At 40.4% G+C, this 25,052-nt stretch overlaps 1 protein-coding gene across 1 annotated transcript in view; it reads left to right on the plus strand.

Moving 5' to 3' along the window:
* GRHL2 (grainyhead like transcription factor 2) overlaps positions 1-25,052 on the plus strand; it is a 157,433-nt gene that overhangs the window by 108,567 nt on the left and 23,814 nt on the right. The window contains exons 9-12 of the mRNA XM_060287348.2: positions 6,252-6,410; positions 17,332-17,419; positions 17,912-18,051; positions 22,682-22,713. Of these exons, the coding sequence (XP_060143331.1) occupies positions 6,252-6,410; positions 17,332-17,419; positions 17,912-18,051; positions 22,682-22,713 (419 nt within the window). The remainder of the gene's footprint in view (positions 1-6,251; positions 6,411-17,331; positions 17,420-17,911; positions 18,052-22,681; positions 22,714-25,052) is intronic.

Consider the following 25,052-nt stretch of genomic DNA (forward strand, 5'->3'; position numbering starts at 1 on the left):
CTTTTGAGAGCCAGGATGCACTTTCTTCTCCATCTCTCATTTTTCTAGCTCAGGACACCTATAGGAAATCTTCCCTTGTTGAGCTCTCTCCTTTTTTTCAAGTTCTTACAGTACGTACAGCCTGAGCTATTCAACTTAGTTCCTACTTCTGTACACCCCACCAGTGTATTGAGAGATGTTATATCTCCCCTCTTCCTTGACGGCAGGGCCCTACCATAGATTTCTATATCTCCTGTACCATCTGTATGTAGCATCTTCAGTAGCATATATACATGTATCAATACATACATGCATATGTACATACATACATTCATACTGATTATATAATTGGTGCTTGACTTGTGTTTGTTGATATACAGATAGATAACATCTTTTTGAGGATAAACGTGGTCAGAGCAGCTAACTCTGCTGTATTATCTTGACAACTTCAGCTACACAGAGCAGTCCTGACTCTTAGGATGTTTTGCTTATGAAAGCAAGAACATGGAAAAAGAGGGAAATGTGTATTTAGAAAAGTAATTTTCTCTTAATTCGTTGGACAGATATTTGTTGAGTATCTCCCATGGGCCTGGCACTGGGAGTAGAGTGGGCTTGAGGCAGACAAGGGCCCTCCTCTTATGTGTTTAGAGTCGCATGGAGCAGACAGATAATTAAGCACTAAACAGAGAAACAAGATAAATCGAAATAATGTTCAGTCCTATGAGGCAACCAGAAAAGAGCAGCACGGTAGGGCGTGTGCTACTCGTCACGGGCAGAGGTGGGAGAAGGAGGGCGAAGACAGCTCTAGATGGCCAAGGTGGGGATTGCTGAAGAGTGACCATTGGACTGAAACCTGAACGAGAAGAAGGAGCGGGCAGTGATGATCCTGGGGGCAGCCTTGGGGGTAGAGGGCACAGCACATAGCAAAGACTGGCAACGGCGAACAAGCTGGGCATGTTCTGGCAATGGAGAATACTGAGTACTAAAGGAATATGGAAAATGTGGTAGAATACGTGAGTAAGCCGGAAGTGTATCTGTGCACACCCGCAGTATCTGTAGGAGAAAAGGAAGAAATCTATTCTCAGGTTTTAAATCATTCCCTAAAGGAGCTCTGTCTATATAATGGAGGTGTCAGGAAATCTAGGAGTTTCTTAGATCCTCAACAAAATCACAAATTCTCTGAGGGCAGGGAATCTCAGTATTCTTGTGTCCCACCTCGTAGCATGATGCCAGGCACAGAGAGAAGATATTTGATAAATATTTGATGAATTAACGCATGGAGAAAATGAATAATTGCCCAAGACTGAGATTTCATATGTTAATATTATTTACTTTTAGTTTGTCTTTCTGTCTCAATTTAGCTTTGCATTTGTACCAAATGCAATCATATAAATGGGAAAAAATGCTGAAATGTGAGAAAACCATCTATAAGGTCTTTAATAATTCTAAGAACCAGAAAGAAAATAGAGTATGGAAACTGGCAAGAGCACACTTAACGTATTAATATATTGTTTGCATTTTACAGTGAAAATGCTGATTTCTTGCTATGTGCCATGTCTGTAATTTGGAGGCTAATGTGTGTGCAATTTCTTGTAAATGAGCTCTTAAGAGTCTCAACCTTAGGAAATAAGTAGCTTTCTTAGTCTCTAATCAGAGGATCTTGTTGAAAATACAAATTGCAATTGTTTAAAGAGGAAAATAAACAATTTCCATCAAATCATGGACCTTATGATTTTTTAAATCCCAAACTGCTTTGTAAATCAAGATTGGCCTATTTGTTTTAATGGCAAGCTCTCAGAAAAACTCTTGGGAGTTAATAATCAAGTTAATGCAGCAATTCTAAAGCCTATTAATCTGTATTTTTTTTTTTTTAACATCTTTATTGGGGTATAATTGCTTTACAATGGTGTGTTAGTTTCTGCTTTATAACAAAGTGAATCAGTTATACATATACATATGTTCCCATATCTCTTCCCTCTGTATCTCCCTCCCTCCCACCCTCCCTATCCCACCCCTCTAGGTGGTCACAAAGCACCAAGCTGATCTCCCTGTGCTATGCGGCTGCTTCTCACTAGCTATCTACCTTACGTTTGGTAGTGTGTATATGTCCATGCCTCTCTCTCGCTTTGTCACAGCTCACCCTTCCCCCTCCCCATATCCTCAAGTCCGTTCTCCAGTAGGTCTGTGTCTTTATTCATGTCTTACCCCTAGGTTCTTCATGACATTTTTTTTTCTTAAATTCCATATATATGTGTTAGCAAGAGAAAGACAAATACTGTGTTCGTTTTAATAAATCTTACTACACACATAATGCACAACTGAGAGGTATTATAACCTGGGTAAAGTCACTTTTCTTGTGTAGGAACTACAAAATGGGAATTGCAATTCACGTGTCAAAGAATGATTTTATTAAAAATCATCAGTTTTCATGAGACTGCCTCTATTTCTGGAATACAAATGCTCTTTCTATCTGAATCAGTCTTTGAACCAATGACAGAATTAAAATTGTATCTATTATCTGCCTGGATACACCTGATTCAATTAAAATTTTTCTAAAAAATAAATTATGTGCTGTAAGAATGATAGGAAAATAACATTCATAACTCTTGGTTGGCAGACCAATTGTTCATGGCATTTCTTTACATAATTAGGGCTTGTGCTAAAGTTAAAAAGAACTTTCTGTGCTTGGCGTTTGGATGAACGTTGGTGACGGAAAGCATACCTTTTCCCTAAGTTTCTGTAATACATATTCACAGACAGCGCTTTGTAGATAAACTTCCAAGAAATGTGTTGTCACATTTGCCTGCTGGGTATGGAGCTCAGACATGGTTGGGTTTGCAAGATGAAACAAATTAATGCTTATCAGTCCCAACCCGAGGTTTTAGTTAATGGCCTTCCATGCCTTCCCAACCCCCGCAATTGCAGTTAAAGTTCAACCATTCAGGTTTTAAGTGCAGCACAGCGAGACTGTGATTGATATCATCAGGCACATAGGCTGTGCTTCGCTATTGGGTGGGACAGCCAGGCAAGAAGAAAGCAGTGCCAGCCCTATTATAAAATCCCTGCTTGTAGGATAAAATCCCTGCTTATAGGATAACTCTGGGAGCTGGCAACACAGTGTAGCAGAGAAGGCGGATTCTCGTGTTGTTTACTTTTTATGGAATTAGGATGCCATGAAGCAAAGAAGGCCCACTGGATCTCCTTCTAAGGGCCTTTCTCCATTACGAGGACCTTAGTCTAAGTGTCTCCTAGAGTCCAGTGTGTAGACCTTGTCTACTGGATGGCTGATCGTAACAGCTCCTCCAAGGAGGATTTCGTGTATGTATTGTAGGATATTGCCAGTAAGCATCTGTTATTTCAATGGATCTGTCCTGCTCAAGTGGCCCTTATAAAAATACATGTTCCATCAGCTAAGCTTTCTTAATTGAGACTTGGAGCTGACAAGGCCACAATTAATATTGCTTCCTGCCTGTCTGAGTGACGTATGGATGTATCAGTAAGCCCAACCATGAATCCTATTAGCTTAGGAAATACAGAACACTTTTCTCTTCTGGCTTCTGCAGGACTAGGCAGGCTTTATGAGGGTAAGGAAAAAAAACTAGTCTGGTTGAGGACCCTGTGGATTACAATCACCAACATGTTGGAAGATTTCTACATGAAATACGTAGCCCTAGGTAGGAACAACCACGTCATTTGATCCCAGAGTGATCATTTGATTTGCTAACATAAAGCTGTATTTATGTATAGCTTCTGGCCAAGATAACCCCATTGTCAGTAATGACAATAACAATAAAAGAAGTCAAGTGTTCCCAGAAAAGTATGCTTTTATTTTTTGACCTAATGATCGGGGTTTAATGAAGCTATTGTCATCTTTAGAGCACCATCGTGTTGTCTTCCTTTCCCATCTAGCCTCCAGCTTCTGTGATTGCAGGGACCATAACTGGTGCATCTGTGCTAGTAACTAGCACAGTCTCAGGGACGTGGTAGATACTTAAAAATATCTGTGGCATGAATGAATGTTCTCTGCGGTTGGGGCATCTCCAGGAGCAGTAGACAGCATTTTCTGTCGACTTTTACCCTGGAAGTTCGGTAGGAGAAACAGGCATAAGAAACATGGCGTATTCTTTCTGAGCGGTCTTCATCACTCAGCTCTCCTAAATCATTTGACATTTGCGTCTGTAGTTACTCTTTGTCTTTACCATTCCTAAATAATAAACAGATATTTATGGAATCCCTGGTCTTAGCCCAGTGTCTCTGTGGGTTTTGTATTTCACTTGTGTCCTCCAAGTTCAGTGCTCTGTTCTGTGTTCTCATGGCCTCTGTACTAATCTCTCTCAGGGGAGCCCTGACCACCCTGTGTTGGTCGTTGCTGGATTACTCATTGGCCTTCCCCTTGGACTGTCAGCTTCACGAGGCTGGGATCTACTTTCTTCTGTATCCCCAGTTTCTAATTGTTTGACCTACTGTGGACTTGTGTTGATATTTATAGAAGGAATGAATAAAAGAAATGAACGAATAAAATGACCGTATTCGACGTTAGATCATCTTTAGGCACTCATTTTCAGATGCAGCTGGAGAAGTGAGACCCTGTGGCATGGTGTCCATAGTTATTGTGATTAGCATGTCACTGAAACCTGTATCTGGCCTTGACTGCTACTGATGTGGTGCCCTGCTAATGTGTTTCTCGTGGCCAAGTAAGGGGCTCAAAAATTAAATGATTAAAATGATCTTTATGTAGATATAGCACTAAAAATGAGAGATCTGGTTGTATAAATTACCAAAGGTCTACAGGCATAGGACTTAAAATGAATTAGGTCAGAAAGTTGAATGGCCTTTAAAATGCAGCTCATGGCAGTGGCTCTTTGCTTTCTGCAGGGTTCTTCTCTGGGGTGTTGCTGTGATACGAAAGGCTTCAGGTCAAGGGTTTGAAGGTGAATAAAAATTCCAAGGGGATGAAATAAAACAAGAGTCAGATAATACATCCAATGAAATGGTTTTCAGGATAAATAACTGTACAGTTTTAAAACAGTGAGTTTAAAGTTTTCTGTTAAATAGAAGTAATGCACATGGTATTAAATGGAAATAGTATCAAGGATATACTATAGTATGCCTGTTTTTTCCCAGAGACTGCCTCTTACTATTCATGTAGTTACCACATAAATCTAGGTGCTGTCCTCATATCCCTAGTCCGTGATAAATCAACTTTAAATGGTATATATTGACATCTACACACTATAGAAAAGGAGGATAAATTTAGTCATTTGTGCTTCTCCTTCTATTCCTGCCAATATTTTGTAATAAAATTATTATTTTTAGTTCTGTTGGGCAGTGCTATAATCTTTAATTATTTGCTTGAGTTTCCATTTTTTCGGATTCATGTCACTTTTGTTGTCTTTCTTGCTATCTCGTGATGTAAGATGAGGATGCTAGTGACTTTACTACCTGTCCTTCCTCCTGTTCTGTGTCTTACCTCTGCCAGCCCTGCTTTTACTTTTTCACTAACATGAAAGTATCTTAGTATTTATATTCTGTTCTTCAGGGAGGGATTTAAAAATGATTTAAAGGGAAAATTGAAAACCAAAGACAAGAAGTGACTTGCCTGAAGTCTGCTTAATATTAGAGTTGGGACTAAAACCTGGGGCTTTTTGACTCCCAATCTAGTGGGCTTTCTAGATAAACTCGTTGACCTCATTCATCAGATGTTTATTCAATGCTTATTCTCTGCCAGGCACTACATTAAGTACCAGTAATACAAAAATAATAAGAAATTGTCTCAAGTCTCATACTCTCATACAAATAGGAAAGACAAATGTGTAAACAAATAACTATGTTTCAGTGCAATAAGGTGCAAAGGAAGGTGTTGTGTAGCTTTTTTTTTTATCTCACAGGTCAGAGATTAGAGAAACTGATACAATTATTAGAAGTGACAGCTTTAATACATTGAGGAGATAGCATTTTACCCAGCTAACTTATGCATGTTTGAAAAATAAGTAAGACTTTGCTAATATAGTTAAAGAGAAGTAATTTAAATTGTCTGTTTCGAGATTAAGTCTAAAAGAAAAATTTTTATAAATTTATAACTATAAATTATATAATAAATCATGTTATATGTGTTTAATAAGTTTTTATGTGAGAATATCCAAATATTCTTCAGTTGTCCTTATAGGTTTATTTAATATTTTGACTTTAAGTCTAAGGCTTATGCATTTTTTTTAAATAGATCTTTTTTACGGTGACTTGTGAACTTTTTCCTTTCTTTCTTCCTCCCTCAGATTTTCATCACTGTGAATTGCCTGAGTACAGATTTCTCCTCCCAAAAAGGAGTGAAAGGACTTCCTTTGATGATTCAGATTGATACATACAGTTATAATAATCGTAGCAATAAACCCATTCATAGAGCTTATTGCCAGATCAAGGTCTTCTGCGACAAAGTGAGTAAAGATGACAGTTTGTCATAAAGGTATTTTTGTTATTAGATATTGCTTTAATGACATTTCCCCCTTGTCACCTTCTCTTGTCTAGTGGTGTCAAAATAATCACTTACTAATCACAGTGGGAGTGGTAATCTTTCATTCTCAGTTCCTATTAGATATCTAGGGAGTCATCAATCAACTGTATTTTTTCTTTTCAGTCAATCATTCTACTGCTAATTTAATGACTGATTGCCATTGCACTGTGCTATGAGTCTGATTCAGTTAGATAACTGAAATAATAGATTGTTTTTAGTGGATATATAGATCCTGTCCCAGAACATATCAATGTAACCGCTATTAATTTATGGGTTAATTCGGGTCTCAGCTAGAGCCTTTTGGAATGGAAATGGCACCTCTAAAATAAGTTCATTAGCAAACATGCTTCAGCAGAAGATGTAGTTTTTGAATCTTTTTGAAACCCCTCATAAAAGACAGAGCAATTAAAATGGCAAAGATTAAAATCCCATGATTATGTGACAAGAGACCCTTACAAAATCCCAAATGTGAATGGGACCAAGCATCAACAATTTCAAGACCTGTGTGATGTCGGCATTGTGAGAGAAAGTAGTGGGCCCACTTGATGACCAAAGAACAGGGAACCTACCAAAGTGACCCATGGTACCAGAGAGAGAAATGGGCCATCAGAGGACTGTGTGTGAAACTAGGGTGGGAGGGGATGGATTGTACAGACTTCAATTTACTGGTGGGTGCAAGGGGACAGAACATTGAAGTGTTCTGGGCTCTATAAACTCTGGAAAGTTATAAATTGAAGCTCCCTGGTAGGATAAAATCCTGCTCTGAGAAGAGGCTGCTGGGAGTAGAATCCAAGTTGAGTTGAACAAAAACAAAAACAAAGGTTCAAAGGAAAGAGAAGTTCCAAATAAAAAGGAAGAGGGGAAAAGATACAGAGTAGGCAGATCTCAGGAAATACAGGACTGTTTTCTTTTATCACTTTGTGAACACAACTGAAGCAGGAGCATGAGAGCCATGAAGCTAAAAGAATTATCCTAGTTCTCTCATTTCACTTAGAAATGACCAGCAGAAAAGAAAAACAGTTGAATCCCATACAGTCTCATGAAAAAAATAATTAAGATCAGACTGACTTCCTGTGGACAGTGGATGCGTGCCAGAAAGACATGCCCACAAAACAGGTGAAACCTATAGCCTAATGTTCCAAAAATGGGCTTAAAATTAACATAATTTTAAAATTTTGAAATTAACAAAATCATGGAAATTATAAAGAGCAGCATAAATCACAGTTTGAAAAACTTAGACATGAGGTGTTTGGAGAACAGAATGATTTGAAAAGAGATATGGTAGAATTCAGGAAAGAATTTAGAAGTAAAAGATTAAAATATTTCAGAAGAAAAGACTACGCTACAAGCAACACAAGAGTGAATAAGAAAAGAGAATGCCTTAATAGAAATAAAAGTTGGAAAACAGCAAAATCTTAAAAATCAGAAGAAATGAAGAAACAATTCAGAGAAAATAATAGATAAAGAAGAGAGGTAAAGATGATCCAAGAGACGTATAATATGTATCTTTCAGGAAGAAAGCTAAAACAATGGAACAGAAGAAATGCTAAAAATGATAAATCAGGAAAAGTATACATTTTTAAATGGGCTACCATGCATCTGGGAAAGTTGACCCAGGATGACTTTAAAAATATTCTTTGAGGGCTTCCCTGGTGGCGCAGTGGTTGAGAATCTGCCTGCTAATGCAGGGGACACAGGTTTGAGCCCTGGTCTGGGAAGATCCCACATGCCGTGGAGCAACTGGGCCCGTGAGCCACAACTACTGAGCCTGCGCGTCTGGAGCCTGTACTCCGCAACAAGAGAGGCCGTGATAGTGAGAGGCCCACACACCGCGATGAAGAGTGGCCCCCGCTTGCCACAACTAGAGAAAGCCCTCGCACAGAAACGAAGACCCAACACAGCCAAAAATAAATAAATTAAAAAAAAAAAGTAACAAATGTTCAAGTACAATTGGTGTCTTTAAAAAAAAAATTCTTTGAGCATCTAAGAAAAATAAAATAGACAATGAGTCATTTATTTTTTTAAACTAATTTTTACTGGAGTATATAGTTGATTCACAATGTTGTGTTAGTTCCAGGTGCACAGCAAAGTGAATCAGCCATACACATGCATATATCCACTCTTTTCCAGACTCTCCTCTCATATAGGCTACTACAGAGCACTGAGCAGAGTTCCCTGTGCTACACGGTAGGTCCCTATTAGCCATCTATTTTATAGTAGATAAGGAGTCATTTATAAGGAAACTTTTTTTTTTTTTTTTTTTTTTGCGGTACGCGGGCCTCTCACTGTTGTGGCCTCTCCCGTTGCGGAGCACAGGCTCCGGACGCACAGGCTCAGCAGCCATGGCTCACGGGCCCAGCTGCTCCGCGGCACGTGGGATCTTCCCGGACCGGGGCACAAACCCGTGTCCCCTGCATAGGCAGGCGGACTCTCAACCACTGCGCCACCAGGGAAGCCCTGTAAGGAAACTTTTATCGTCAAACTTTTCAACAGCAACACCCTGTCAGAAGACAATGATATTTAAAGTAATCAAATAAAGAAAATGTGAGCCAAGGATTTTATATCCAGCCAAGCTGACTTTCAATTATAAAGATGACAGGCAAAAGCAAAACAAAATAAAACAAAGAAATAAAACCACCAACGAACAAACAAGCAATCAAAAAATCCAGGGAATATTTCTTCTTGAGGAATCTATTAAAGAACAAGCTTTAGACACCAGTATGACTGTAAAGACATTGATAAAAGGACTGATGGTGAGCATTATGTGTATACTTACCTTGGATCTAATTCTAAATGATGGGAAAGACAGTAATGGCAATGTGATATGTTCTGACAGTGTAGACATAGTACAATTATTTAAAAATTGGGTAGGGTGGGGAGAGAATATGAAAAATAGAATAAGCTGGCAACTGCTTATAGGTGTTAACTGGACGTAAAAGGGTGAGTTCAGATAGGTCCCGGGGAGAGGAGAGGAAGGGGAAAAAGAGGTTAGTGGCTAATTCAGAATTGCCAGCACTCTTAAAGGTGCTACAGTCAGATGTAGATCAAAGATCTACCAAGCCATTAAAATGTCCGAGTTGTAGTTTAGCAGAGATAGAGAGTAGGAAGAAGTGGGCCTCTGTGAACAGAGGCAGAGATGGTCATGAGAAAAGAGAAGGAAACACATTAACTAGAACTGCACTGAGTTTAGGGACATGTGGCATAGCAGTGTCTCTAAAATCTCAATAGCCTTTCAGGTCATAATGACTTCAGTTAGTGCTACTCGTCAGAGCAGCACAGCTCCCTCGGGGACAGTTAGGCAGCCCCCACGATACAGAGGAGACACAGTTAAGTCAGTAAGACACGGTTGTTGTGTAGAAGAGAAACCTGCCAGCGAGCACAAGTAACTCGCCAGAGTCACACGGTGAAAAAGCAGAGGAGCTGGATGCAAATCCACATCTGATTCCAAACTCCTACTCCTTATATCTTTAATTCAGCATATTAAACATTAAGAAAGCATTTTCAAATGACGTACAACGTGGAATTTTTAAACTACATGTGGGAGAACGTTTAAACAATTTGAATTCCTTATTTTATTCCAGAAGTTTCAAGGGAGATGGTAGAATTCCCCTCAGTGAATCTCCTTCTTGGAAGGGACGAGAAAGATTAGGATCAAGGAGAAAGGGAGGGAAGGATTGAATGGAGGCCCTGGGCAATCCATTTACCTTTATGTCATAGTTGGAATTGAAAGTAGGAAAGAGAGGGCTTAAGGGATACTCATATAATTATTTGTTTTCAAGTGTTGAGGTCATAAATACTAAAAATCAAAACAAAGCAAAAATGCAGAATACATAGAGAGTTGTATTGTTGTTCACCTGTGCCCTAGAATGAGAGGGACTCTAAGAAACTAGTGATGTAAAGAGTTTTTAGTGGGTAGTTTTTAGTTTACGTTTCCCAATGTTGAGTGTTAGGAAACTCATAAGGAAGAAATCTCATGGGACAAGCAGGGTGTATTAGCCTTAACTGCTATTAATTTTTCTGATAAGCTAGAAACAAAATTTTTTTGCTATAATTTGTTATCATATTTGTAGCTCTGATTTAAAAATCCAGGCAAAATCTCACTCCTGGGAAATTAAAAAGTTTAATTCTTGCACTTTTCAAATGGGTGTGTAAATGCAAATGATTAATTTGAATTATCCTCTAAAGCAAAAGAATTAAGAGCTATTCTATTTAAAACTGTAAATTTCCCAGTCACAGTCTAGAGTTTTAAACAGATGGTATTCTGCACTATTTTTAGTTCCCCAGCTTGATTTCTAATTAATGCACCTGTGAGATTGCAGATGAAGATAAAGTCCTTCTCTACCTTTTTTTGATATTATGATACTTCTATTGAAATACATATGTTTATGAATTTAAAAATTCAGGATCTGCTATATGGCTGTGCCTATATCAATACTTATGTCTACATCTTTATATCCGTATTTAATTACTTCCATTATCTTTTGAAAGACAAGAATTATATTGCTGAAGACAGTGACTATATATTGTTCAAAACTTGAGAATAAAGCCACATTCCCTTAAGAATTTTTTTCTCTTTATTAATTCTTGTTTGGAATGATCTTGGAGACAATGACTGTTGGAGATTATGAAAAGCTAAAGATATCCCTCCAAACTACCTTCTTAGCCAACTTAAATAGTTTAAGGCCACATTCTTTTTTTTTTTTAAACATCTTTATTGCAGTATAATTGCTTTACAGTGGTGTGTTAGTTTCTGCTTTATAACAAAGTGAATCAGCTATACATATACATACATCCCCATATCTCCTCCCTCTTGCGTCTCCCTCCCACCCTCCCTGTCCCACCCCTCCAGGTGGTCACCTCAGTTATCTCTTATTTTTATTTATTTTATTTATTTATTTATTTTTAACATCTTTATTGGAGTATAATTGCTTTACAATAGTGTGTTAATTTCTGCTTTATAACGAAGTGAATCAGTTATACATATACATATGTACCCATATCTCTTCCCTCTTGCATCTCCCTCCCTCCCACCCTCCCTATCCCACCCCTCTAGGTGGTCACAAACCACCTAGCTGATCTCCCTGTACTATGCGGCTGCTTCCCACTAGCTATCTACTTTACGTTTAGTAGTGTATATATGTCCATGCCACTCTCTCACTTTGTCCCAGCTTACCCTTCCCCCTCCCTGTATCCTCAAGTCCATTCTCTAGTAGGTCTGCATCTTTATTCCCGTCTTGCCCCTAGGTTCTTCTGACCTTTTTTTTTTTTTTTAGATTCCATATATATGTGTTAGCATACGGTATTTGTTTTCCTCTTTCTGACTTACTCTGTATGACATACTCTGTATGACATACTCTGTATGACACTCTCTAGGTCCATCCACCTCACTACAAATAACTCACTTTCATTCCTTTTTATGGCTGAGTAATATTCCATTGTATGTATGTGCCACATCTTCTTTATCCATTCATCTGTTGATGGACACTTAGGTTGCTTCCATGTCCTGGCTATTGTAAATAGAGCTGCAATGAATATTTTGGTACATGACTCTTTTTGAATTATGGTTTTCTCAGGGTATATGCCCAGTAGTGGGATTGCTGTGTCGTATGGTAGTTCTATTTGTAGTTTTTTAAGGAACCTCCGTACTGTTCTCCATAGTGGCTGTATCAATTTACATTCCCACCGACAGTGCAAGAGGGTTCCCTCTTCTCCACACCCTCTCCAGTATTTACTGTTTGTAGATTTTTTGATGATGGCGATTCTGACTGGTGTGAGATGATATCTCATTGTAGTTTTGATTTGCATTTCTCTAATGATTAATGATGTTGAGCATTCATTCATGTGTTTGTTGGCAATCTGTATATCTTCTTTGGAGAAATATCTATTTAGGTCTGCTGCCCGTTTTTGGATTAGGTTGTTTGTTTTTTTTGATGTTGAGCTGCATGAGTTGCTTGTCTGTTTTGGAGATTAATCCTTTGTCAGTTGTTTCATTTGCAAATATTTTCTCCCATTCTGAGGGTTGTCTTTTTATCTTGTTTATGGTTTCCTTTGCTGTGCAAAAGCTTTTAAGTTTCATTAGGTCCCATTTGTTTATTTTTGTTTTTATTTCCATTTCTCTAGGAGGTGGGTCAAAAAGGATCTTGCTGTGATTTATGTCATAGAGTGTTCTGCCTATGTTTTCCTCTAAGAGTTTGATGGTGTCTGGCCTTACATTTAAGTCTTTAATCCATTTTGAGTTTATTTTTGTGTATGGTGTTAGGGAGTATTCTAATTTCATTCTTTTACATGTAGCTGTCCAGTTTTCCAAGCAGCACTTATTGAAGAGGCTGTCTTTTCTCCACTGTATATTCTTGCCTCCTTTTTCAAAAATAACGTGACCATACGTGCGTGGGTTTATCTCTGGGCTTTCTATCCTGTTCCATTGATCTATATTTCTGTTTTTGTGCCAGTACCATACTGTCTTGATTGCTGTAGCTTTGTAGTATAGTCTGAAGTCAGGGAACCTGATTCCTCCAGCTCCGTTTTTCTTTCTCAAGAATGCTTTGGCTATTCGGGGTCTTTTGTGTTTCCATACAAATTGTGAAATTTTTTTTCTAGTTCTGTGGAAAATGCCATTGGTAGTTTGATAGGGATTGCATTGAATCTGCAGATTGCTTTGGGTAGTATAGTCATTTTCACAATGTTGATTCTTCCAATCCAAGAACATGGTAAATTTCTCCATCTATTTGTATCATCTTTAATTTCTTTCATCAGTGTCTTATAATTTTCTGCATACAGGTCTTTTGTCTCCTTAGGTAGGTTTATTCCTAGATATTTTATTCTTTTTGTTGCAGTGGTAAATGGAAGTATTTTCTTAATTTCACTTTCAGATTTTTCATCATTAGTGTGTAGGAATGCCAGAGATCTGTGCATTCATTTTGTATCCTGATACTTTACCAAATTCATTGATTAGCTCTAGTAGTTTTCTGGTAGCATCTTTAGGATTCTTTATGTATAGTATCATGTCATCTGCAAACAGTGACAGCTTTACTTCTTCTTTTCCAATTTGGATTCCTTTTATTTCTTTTTCTTCTCTGATTACTGTGGCTAAAACTTCCAAAACTATGTTGAATAAGAGTGGTGAGAGTGGGCAACCTTGTCTTGTTCCTGATCTTAGTGGAAATGGTTTCAGTTTTTCACCATTGAGGATGATGTTGGCTGTGGGTTTGTCATATATGGCCTTTATTATGTTGAGGAAAGTTCCCTTTATACCTACTTTCTGCAGGGTTTTTTATCATAAATGGGTGTTGGATTTTGTTGAAAGCTTTCTCTGCATCTATTGAGATGATCATATGGTTTTTCTCCTTCAGTTTGTTAATATGGTGTATCACGTTGATTGATTTGTGTATTTTGAAGAATCCTTGCACTCCTGGAATAAACCCCACTTGATCATAGTGTATGATCCTTTTAATGTGTTGTTGGATTCTGTTTTCTAGTATTTTGTTGAGGATTTTTGCATCTATGTTCATCAGTGTTACTTGCCTGTAGTTTTCTTTCTTTGTGACATCTTTGTCTGGTTTTGGTATCAGGGTGATGGTGGCCTTGTAGAATGAGTTTGGGCATGTTCCTCTGCTATATTTTAGAAGAGTTTGAGAAGGATAAGTGTTAGCTCTTCTCTAAATGTTTAATAGAATTTGCCTGTGAAGCCATCTGGTCCTGGGCTTTTGTTTGTTGGAAGATTTTTAATCACAGTTTCAATTTCAGTGCTTGTGATTGGTCTGTTCATATTTTCTGTTTGGTCTGTTCATATTTTCTGTTTCTTCCTGGTTTAGTCTCGGAAGGTTGTGCTTTCTAAGAATTTGTCCATTTCTTCCAGGTTATCCATTTTATTGAAGTCCACATTCTTAAAATAAAGTTAAGAGGAACAATTTAAGTGCCAAATAAAAAAATAACGATAGCCATCCCCTCTCAAAAGGTGGCAAAAGTGATCACAATATAATCAGGAAATCCTCAGGCATATTTTTTTTTTCAAATTTAACACTCCATAGTGAACATATAAGTTGGGGAATTTATTTTCAAATGATAAATTTGGTGTTTGCAGAAAATATACTATTCTGGAAGAACTAGACTTTTTTGTGCTTTAATGAGAGTGAAAAGATTATTTGCTAGAAGCTTTGGGTCACAAATAATCAAAGGAAGGAAAGGAATTCTTGGAAGGTCATGTTCAAGGATGCTTTCTCTATGTTAATTGAATGTATCAGAGCTGCCCTGGGTCGTTGTGAAGTCAAAGCTTTATTTTAGATATGAGAACTGTGGCTCTCGAAGTTTGGATACTATCAGAATTGTTTTGGTGTGCTGATATCTGAGCCTTCTGGGCAGGAATTTCTTACGTAGATGCGGTACTAGGGCTAGGCTCTATGGGAGAGCTACTCTGTGTTTTATGTTAATCCTTTGGATTTGGCATATCAAAGAATACCTGTAAAATAATGAGCAGGTGATTTTATTTCCTAGTAATTGACATTGAACATATATAAATCCTGAAACAGATTAATTTCAGACCTTTTTCTCATAGCAATTGTACAAAATAAAACACCAATTTAAAAATAAAATTGCTTGACAAACCTTGGGGTGTGTCTTTGGTGAGTTGTAGTTTATATAGATGAGTTTCCATATTTCTACTTACATTAAATACCATATTGTACAGTCTTTCAAATACAGAGAAAAATGTCTTACTTGGACACAATAAAAATGAATAGGGGCCTTTTGCTTATATTTCACACCCATTTGAACAAAGTCATGTTTGTGCATTTAACACTTTATTTTCTGAAAATATTATACGTTATCTAGACAAAAAACTCTACAAAACCTTAGTATATGTTGAAGAGACTTGCAAAGGAAATATTTCTATATTTTTTCTCCCTCTTTCTATGGTTTATAAACCTCAGTGACAATTCAAAACTTGAAGCACTGTGAAATAATTACTCCCTTTTGGTAGTAAGAAGTTTTTGGGCATAAAAATGCGTATTTAAAATATGTGATTAAACTGTTATAACTATCCAAATCTTACCTATGTAAAGCTCTTAGAACTCACCTGCCACAGAGGCAGTGCCCCATCAGGATTAGCTGTAATCACTCATTCTTCAAGAATTAGCTCTAAAGCCATGATGGATACCTTGATTGACCATACATCCCTGTTGTGTCATGGCGTTACTTTGGCCAGAATTGGGAATCAACTTTTTTTTAAAAAGCCAATTTGATAAGCAAACTCTATATTTCAATGTTTTAATTCAAACCATTTGTGTGTCCTTTTCTGTGAATTGCCTATTTCATGGCTCTTGTCTATTTCTTTATTGGTATGTTAGTTGTTTTTTTCATTTGAATCATTATTTATATATTAATGATTTAACACTTTATATGATATTTTATTGCAAGTATTTTCACCAATTTGTCCTTTGCCTCTTTTTAAAATAAATTTATATATTTATTTTCATTTTTGGCTGCGTTGGGCCTTCAGTGCTGCGCGTGGGCTTTCTCTAGTTGCGGCAAGTGGGGACTACTCTTCATTGTGGTGTGTGGGCTTCTCATTGTGGTGGCTTCTCTTGTTGCGGAGCAGAAGCTGTAGGCGCGCGGGCTCAGTAGTTGTGGCTCGCGGGCTCTAGAGCGCAGGCTCAGTAGTTGTGGCGCATGGGCTTCTTTGCTCTGCGGCATGTGGGATCTTCCCTGACCAGGGCTTGAACCCGTGTCCCCTGCATTGGCAGGCGGATTCTTAACCACTATGCCACCAGGGAAGTATCCTCGTCCTTTGCTTTTTAATCGATTTGTGTGTGTGTTTAACAGAAGGAGTAAGTTGTATACTCTCAAATCTATCTCTTTAGTGTGTGATAACTTGGGGGCCGTTTCTAGGGGTAGAGGTTGCTGGCCAGTCCTTACTTTACTATCCCTTAAATCCACAAAGGGCAGGACCAGTAAATGCAGATCTGAAATCTAGGGGAGGAGTCTAGGCTGGGAGTGTGTATCTGGATGTCACCTGTCTAGAGCATCATGGAAATATGGGTGTAGATGAATTCTTCTGTCGTAAGAATGGAAAGAGAGAAGAGAAAAGGAAACTGTGTTGGAATGTCTATTTGGGGAGTGAGAAGAGGAAAACGAGTTAGCAAAGCTGACCAGAAAGAGAAGATATTCAAAGAATCATGGACGGCCAAGAAGGCAAGAGACATAAGGTGACGGTCAACTGGTTAAGTCAGATGGATTTGGCAAGAGAAGCCAATGAAAAAGTCAAAATACAAGGAACAGAGGAGCAAAAAGGAGGCAAATAGACCAGCCTCTTTTCTAGTCGGTCAAATGAGCACCATCTCCAAGAGCATATGAACATATTAAGACAAAACCCCAAATCATACTTGTATGTACAAAATGATCTTAAATCCTCTGTAGGTTACTTATGCCCTCCCTCATTTCCTCTACTGTAATGACTTTTTATAGTTCCATACCAACGAGCAAAGGAAAAATTGTATAGGGAATTCGCACTCAACTTTAATGCCCCCCCTCCGTGCCCAGGAATGATGTTAACGAGCTGATGCTTCATCCTACAACATTTTATTATGATCAGTAAAATTACTTAACCGGCTTCACTGCGATAGGGAACAGGGGGAACTCTGGGAAGAGTGGGATCCCTTGGAGGTCAACAAGGTACTGTAAACGAAGGAGCAGTCTCAGCCTTCAGAGTGGAGGCCTGACCTCGCCGGAGGATGGAAGTGGGGCTGCCTGGCTCACCTCCCCACGTTTTGTTTCTTATCCCTGTGGCTTGTGTACAGACAGTTGCTCTGGTAACATGCCTAGCATTGTGTGCATTTGTTTTTCCCTGTCAGGGAGCAGAAAGAAAAATCCGAGACGAAGAGAGGAAGCAGAACAGGAAGAAGGGGAAAGGCCAGGCCTCCCAAACCCAGTGCAACAACTGTGAGTGTGGCTGCGAAGGGGTAGGCTTTGTCTGGGCCAGGTCCACTGGCGAATGGGTGAAAAGAAGTGGGTTGCGGGTAAAATATGGACATGCAAGGGATGGCTTGCTTTTCCCTAGCAGTGGGGAAGGGGCGAACTGTCCCTGTTAAACGTAAATAGAATCACATGATCACAATGTTAGAACTAGGAGGGATTTTTCTAATGTCAAGGAGACCAACATCCTCCTTCTCCAGACAAGGAATCTAGGGCACAGAGAGGGACAGGAGGGCAAGAGGGGACCGGAGCTCCCCCTCAGGAATGCTCACGCCAAGTCCACTCTCTTTCTGCTGGTTTGGTGATGGGAGAGGGGAGGCTTTTAAAGTGTGTTCACATCTGTGGTGTTTGGGAATCTTCATAGGAGACAATCATGAACTTTAGCTAAGATCAGATCTTACAGGTGAGAGTTTAGGCATTCACAACCTTCTCACTTATGGGTTTTGTGATTGTGTGCAGCCTCTGATGGGAAGTTGGCGGCGATACCGTTACAGAAGAAGAGCGACATCACCTACTTCAAGACAATGCCTGATCTGCACTCCCAGCCCGTCCTCTTCATACCCGATGTTCACTTTGCAAACCTGCAGAGGACAGGACAGGTATGGCCTCCCTGCTAACATCTGCCTGCCATCCATTCACTGGGCTGGTAGAGCCTTAAGACAGCATCACTTCAGGCACTGTTGATCTTAAAAATAAAACCCATGAATTCAACAAAAAGTCAGCTCTTCCCTACAGAAAATGGAATTTTATAGAAAGGAATGTCTCAGGAGAGGAAACCAACTTACTAAGGGGAAGGTGAGAGTGAGCTGATAATCTCGAAGTGTTGACAAAGCAATGAAAGAGGAAGAAAGTAAGAAGGCTGATAACCTGTAAGAAAAGTTTTGTTTTGTTAGTTTTGTCATGTGGCATCCACCTGATGCGATGAAGCTCCATCTAATGGTGGGAAATTGAACTGCAACCATAACTTTAGAAAGTTGCCCAAGAGGAAAAATTCTTTGATTAAATAAAACTCTATCAACAATTTTTCCCTTAGTAAATTAACAGTTTCCATTGAATAGGTAAATAATTTCACACCAAGAGAAAAATGAGATTGTAGACAAGCCTTTTAAAAAAAGTTCCTGTCTTCTAGGTATATCTATAAGTGAAATTATAGAAATAATATTATATAAAGATCCAATAATTAACTCATTATGGTAGCTCAAGTTGATGAAATGTTATGCAGCCACTAAAATTATATTTATGAAAACTATGTAGCAACATAGGAACTCATTATGATAATGTTCAGAGGGGAAAAAAGTACAATAGCCATTTGTATCTATACTGTGATTCCAAACATATACCTGAATTTGAACAAGACAAATTGTAATACTTGATGAGTAGGGCTAGGAGATGGATGACTTTTTGTAATGTCTTTAGTATTATTTTTTTTATGTTATGAATTAAAATTGTGTGAGATAATTACTTCCCCAGTGTTAGCCAGAATTGTCTTTCACCAAACCAGTTAGGTTTAGTGACTCTTGTATTGATTAGTTTTCTTTTAAACTCAGAGTCCTCTGAGGAAAGGTCTGTTGAGAAACAGGTGCATAATGACACATTCCAGTTTTTCTTCCATTCTAAGTGTTCACACACTCATTAGAATTGACCTTAGTCTAGGAGCAGAAATCATTATCAGCTTAACTTTCTCTTTCTGGAGAATATTTTGTGTATGAGACAAAGCAGTTGTACAACCAGGGCTTTTTTTAAAAGTTGCTGTTTTTGACACAACATGGCAATAAAATACCCATAGTTTTTTCTTAGAGTGCATTCCACTAAAATGTAGCATTCCCATCTTGTCTTGCTTGTTTGATAGGAAAAGGACACAAAGAAGAAAGGAGGAATATTATGATTTATTAAGCTATGAGGGCCAGCATCTATTTTTATTATTCTTTAATTCCCAAGAACATGATGGTGATTTGTGTATTTACAGTCTTCGTAAATACATGGGATTTTTTGAAGCTAGGTGTCCACACCTTCCAGGAGAGAGGGAGAAACGGAGTTAAATTGCTCTTATTATTTACTGGTGTGATTCTGGCTTCAGCCCGGTGTCAAAACTGACAGCCTGACCTGTTCTCTTGGCAAGATTTCTCTGAAATACACAAAGCTGTAAACGAATCCTAAGAGGAAAAGTGACCAAATCTGACTGCTCGTGACTGTCAGTCCTCTGGCCTCACTTGCTCCCTCCGTGTCCCGAGCTGGGCTCCTAGCCTGTGGCTGAATCAGAAGGAAAGTGTAGCGTTTACCGTGGGTTGGTTGCAGCAATTTGCAAAGCAGCCCAGTCAGCGTCCCCTGGGGCGTTGCGAAGTGAAGTCCTGCTGTCTGGGGCTGTTCTTGAAGAGCCTCCGGCTTCCCCTGTGGCCTTGGAGTCAGAGTTAAGGGGCTCAGTTAGGGAGCCTGCCTGGGCTTCAGGCAACAAAGGAACACACTCTTCTGTGCTCTAGAACAATGGGTGAATGTCCTGTGGTCGATCAACTTGCTTGGCCGAAGGAAAGGAGTGCCTACTGTGTAGCTGGCTGGAACTTGAAAGGCTGCCTTTTCTTAGAAAAGCTGCGAGCCTTGGGAGATGGGCCCAGAGGCAGGAGGGAAGAGGGCAGCGCCGTGGCGTGAGAAGTGGGCATGGAACAGGGCTTGGCTGACTTTGACAGGCAAAATGAGAGCTAGTTGTGGCAGATCAAAAGCTGGGCCAGTTTTACCCTAAGGGAGCAGGGGCGGGTAGGGGAGGAAGGGCCGTGGTACCCACTGCAGGCGTGAGCCTGGTAAAATCAGCCACGCGGCAGCCCTGCACAACTGCGGGGCAAGCAGCTGTTGAGCTTTCATGGTCGGTGAGCGCTCCGAGCCACGCTGAAGGCACCTCCGCTCTGGTCACGTGGCCTGGGGAGCAGGCTTTTCACTATCAGCCCCCATGTCTCCTGCTCCCTCATTATCTCACTGATTCACTTGTGGGTTGGTACATTCACCAGACGGTTATCAGAACCTCATATGAGGGCATGAACCCAACGTGCAGGCTCTGTGGAGATCTTCAGTCTCCCTCTCCTCGCACTGACGTCCTGATACGCACTGTGGCTTCTGTCGGGAATGCCTTTAAAAAGAAGGGACAAGGGGAGCTTGGGAGAAACTGTGGGAGGCAGAGGCATTATCCCACTGGATAACATGTACTTGGCGGGTATGAGCCTTCCTCTAGCCACCTGAACACAGGGAGGACATCATTCCTCCCTCACACCCTCAAGAACCGTCTTCCCACTTGTGGCTTGTAAATCCTCGATCCCCCAGATCAGAGGCATTCTTTTTTTTTTTTTTTTTTCTTTTTTTTTTGCGGTACGCGGGCCTTTCACTGCTGTGGCCTCTCCCGTTGTGGAGCACAGGCTCCGGACGCACAGGCTCAGAGGCCACGGCTCACAGGCCCAGCCGCTCCACGGCATGTGGGATCTTCCCGGACCGGGGCACGAACCCATATCCCCTGCATCGGCAGGCGTACTCTCAGCCACTGCGCCACCAGGGAAGTATAGGCATTCTTGATAAGAATGCAGGTTCCCAAGTTCCATTCCAGGCCTTTCAAATTAAAATCTCTGAAGGGGGACTCTGGGAATTTTGCATTTATGAGAAGTTCTCCAGATAGTTTTTATGCACTCTAAAGTTTGAGAAACACTGTCTAAAAATTAAATTCGTGCAATAAGCCCTACAGCCAACCAGGAAGAAACAGTGGGTCATTACATGAGAGGAGGAGAGATGACAGTGCAAGGAGGTGATAGGGACGGTGCAGCAGAGGCTGCTCAGGAGGCCAGGAGGACACTTACGAGAAGGCTGCTTCCAGCTTTGGGTCACCAGTCACCTTTGCAGAGAGCTGTCCATTACCCTACCAGGGTGGTGCAGCAGGGTGGATGTATTATGCCACGTTTAAAGAAACCAGCAAAAGACAAGCCAACATCAGGAACTTTTCCTCCAAATCCAGTTGTGTGTCCAGTGCTATGGCTCAGGCTCCCTTGCTTATGTGGGTCACTCTGTATGCATCTAAATAGACAGTCCCATTACTAGCACATGCCAGTGCTCTGATGCCACACTGAAACGCGGGGTCTGGGGAGGAAACGTGTTACCTTCATTGTTCTCTGTTTAAGAAGAAACAAAGTATACAGTATAACCATAGACATTAAAAAGTTTAAGAGGAAAAAGTTCCCTGTGGAAATCCGAGCTAATGTCTAGAATGACTCATTCCCAAAGAGTTCCCGGTAACCAGCTTTGTTATATAACTAAGTTTGGGTTTGGCAGCATCCCAGGAACGGCCACGAGCCTTTGAGAAAGTTTCCACGGAGAGTGTCAGTCTAGACACAGCTGTTTCTCTCCCAGGTGACTGCAGCAGGGACAGTGAAGAAATGGATTAGAACCAGAGGTGACTTTGAAGTTAATGTGTGAATGTTGGGTACTAACTTGAGTTTCATCCTTCACCCAAATGGAAATGGTCCTGCAGCACATAGTTAAAGCTCACAAAAGGCCCACAATTAATTGTCATAAATAATTGGATGAAGAGGACTTAACATACATAGCGGATACCCTCTGGATTTCCGGAGTTGCATAAAATAAGGATGCTTCATAATGTCTTTAAATCTGATTCTGCCTGCTGCCATGCTGGCCACCAAAAGAAGTCTCTTTTCCTTCTGGCCAGAACACCTCCTAGAGCTAAATGACCTTTCCTGGCCTGAGGGTAGTTGACTCCTAGATTTTTGTGGTCACGGGATGCCAGGGTAACCCAGGTCCCTTTGGGGAAAAAACAGAGGCCTGGGGTTACTGCCATGGGGACTTCCTGTTCTGCTCTCTTCTCCAAAGCACTCTGTCTGGAGTCAGCTCTCCTGTGGACTGGATGGGATTGGTTACTCACAGGCCCTGCTCCAAGGCCTTCGTAAACAATGATTTTTAGATCTGGCTAAAATATTTCCTTAATGTCAAAAGCAAGATTTGGCTTAGGGCTATAGGTAAACTGATTTCCAATTTTAGTTCATTAAAATCTAAGAATTAACCCTAGGGAGACTGTGAAGAGGTTAAATTTGTATTTCCTCAGACACACATGTGCAGCATCATTAAACAGATTTGTCTTTTGTCTTTTTTGAGACAGTGTAATGCCTTAGGAAAGTCTGTGCATCATGTAATATATTTCCATTTCTTGTGTCCAAACTACAGTAAGCCTGTTGTTTTGTTCCACAGGTGTATTACAACACGGATGATGAACGAGAAGGGTAAGCCACTCGGTCTTTTCACTCAAGCACCCAAAGTCAGTTCATGTCAGTAGAAATGGGTTTCCAAGCACAGGGTAATGGGGCAGGGGGTGAGAATGTCTGCTCAGCCTCCAGACTCAGAGCTAGGAAAGGCTTGACTCTGGGGATTGTCTGGAAGGAGGCTGGGGAAGGCCATTCTCCTTCCAGGCAGATGTAGCACAGTATACTGCTAGGCAATGTCTTCTAGGCAGTGTAGCACAATATACTGCATCCTTGATAGGTGGTCAGCCAGCTTCTACTTGAATGTTCCCAGTGATGGGAATATTCTGATACTCATGATACTGTTGGCCAGTTCCAGCTCCAGGAAGTTTGTCTGTTGAACTGATGTCTGTCTTCTTTTGACCCATTAGCTCTATTTCTGCTCTCTGGATAAGTCTCAACCTTTCCTCCTCATTCAGACATAGTTTTACCTCTCAGCATCTTAATTCCCCCTCCAGGGGGTACCACTAGATTTGTTAATAGTCTCCTTAAAGCTGGCTCTCAGAAATACACATGTTCTGAACCACAGGAGTTGGAGATTATATTGGGATAATTTCTTCTTGTGACCTGGATACTGTTTTTCTCTTAAAGCAATCTAGAACTACGTTCATTTTTCATCTACATAACATTACTTATATACAACTAAAGTCTTGGTTTGCATTAATTACATGTGTATAACTAAACTCTCCAGATCACTGGTTTTTCAAACTATAGTCAAACCAGGTATTCTTCCCTATGCAATTAACATATTTACTGGTAAAACATTTCAAAGTGAAGTAAGTGGAGCAGATATTCTTGAGCTCATTTCCTAGAGCAGAGCTCAGGGAACTATAGCCTAAGGGCCAAATCAAGGCCTAATACTTTGTGTACTGTCTGCAAACATGTTTAAATGGTTGAAAAAATCCCAAAGAAGAATAATATTGCATGACACTTGAAAATTATGAGGTTCAAGTGCCCATAAATGAAGCTTAATTGGAATACAGCCACATTAATGCCTTCGTGTCTTGTCTCTGGCTGTCTTGGTGCTGCCACAGCAGAGCTGAGTACAGAGGCGCTGCTGTAGTTGCAGCAGAGACCGTCCGTCTAGCCTGGAAAGCCTAAATATTTACTTTACAGAAAAAGTGTGCCACCCTCTGAAGGATAGAGGATCTCAGAAGAGCCTAATAATTCCCTAGTTGGTTAGGAGCAGAGCCTTGTCCAGGATTTGACCTCTAGATTCTGAGTTCCAAATTTTCTAAATACATAATTAGATTGTTCTTTTCGTCTTGGTACAGAGGCAATATATTCCAGGGGTGGGAATGAACAGAAACGCTTAGCACGAGCAATTGTAATCTGTTGTTCACATAGTTTACAAAGGACAGGTTGGTGTCACGGAAAGAACGTTGACTCTGAGCTGAGGAAGCCCGCGTTCTACTCCCGGGCTGCCGCTCACCAGCGTGAAGCCTGGGGCCACCTCCCTGACCTCTGGGCTTCGGTGTCCTCCATCGTAAAATGAGGGTTTTGTATAAGACGATCTGTAAGATCTCTTTTGAGAAAATTGAGTGTTATGAATAAGAAGTGCCTGGGACCTAAATGCTCTTGCACGTGCAGGCTGCGCTTGTGAATCTGCCTCAGCGTCACTGTCCTTCCCTGCAAGTCGGCAACATTTAGGTGGCGAATTGACCTACTTTGACCTCTTTTGGCCTGGCCTCTCTGTAACAATTCCCCTCTTTTATTGCAGAATCTTGAGGCCTGAGGCCCAAGGCTCTTACTCTTAACCATCTTCTCATTAGAGTTCGACTGAGCAATATGGGCGGCCTTGGAGCCCAGCGTTAGCACATAGTAGGACTTGGCTATGGTTACATGTAAAAGTGGTAATCGACATTCACTGGACACCTTGGCTAGGCACTGTCCTAAGTGCTTTCTATGGATTTTATTGGATTCTTCCAAAATTCCCATAGGGAAGATGCTATACGTACTTCCACTTTATAATGAGGAAACTGAAACTTCAAAAGATCAGGAAACTTCGAAGCCGCATAGCTGGTGAGTGACAGAGGCAGGATTTGAACTTGGGTCTAGCTGCACTCCCATCGCCTGCCTTTAGCCATCACGCCCCGTCACCTAACCCTCGTAATTCTTGATCTGTGGCTGCCAAGGAATCATCCAGAGACAGGCCCTCATCGTGATGGCTCTCTGGCCTTGACAAAGGCACACTGTTTGGATTTCCGGACCCAGGTTGTGACAAGCCTAGGAGAGTGTACCTGGCGGAGGGGGTCAGTTCACCGAGCCCTGGGGAGAACCACCTTCATGGGCATTCGCTTAGCCTTCATCAGATCAGGACT

This window comes from Globicephala melas, chromosome 17 (assembly GCF_963455315.2).
Source record: "Globicephala melas chromosome 17, mGloMel1.2, whole genome shotgun sequence".
Classification (NCBI taxonomy): Eukaryota; Metazoa; Chordata; class Mammalia; order Artiodactyla; family Delphinidae; genus Globicephala; species Globicephala melas.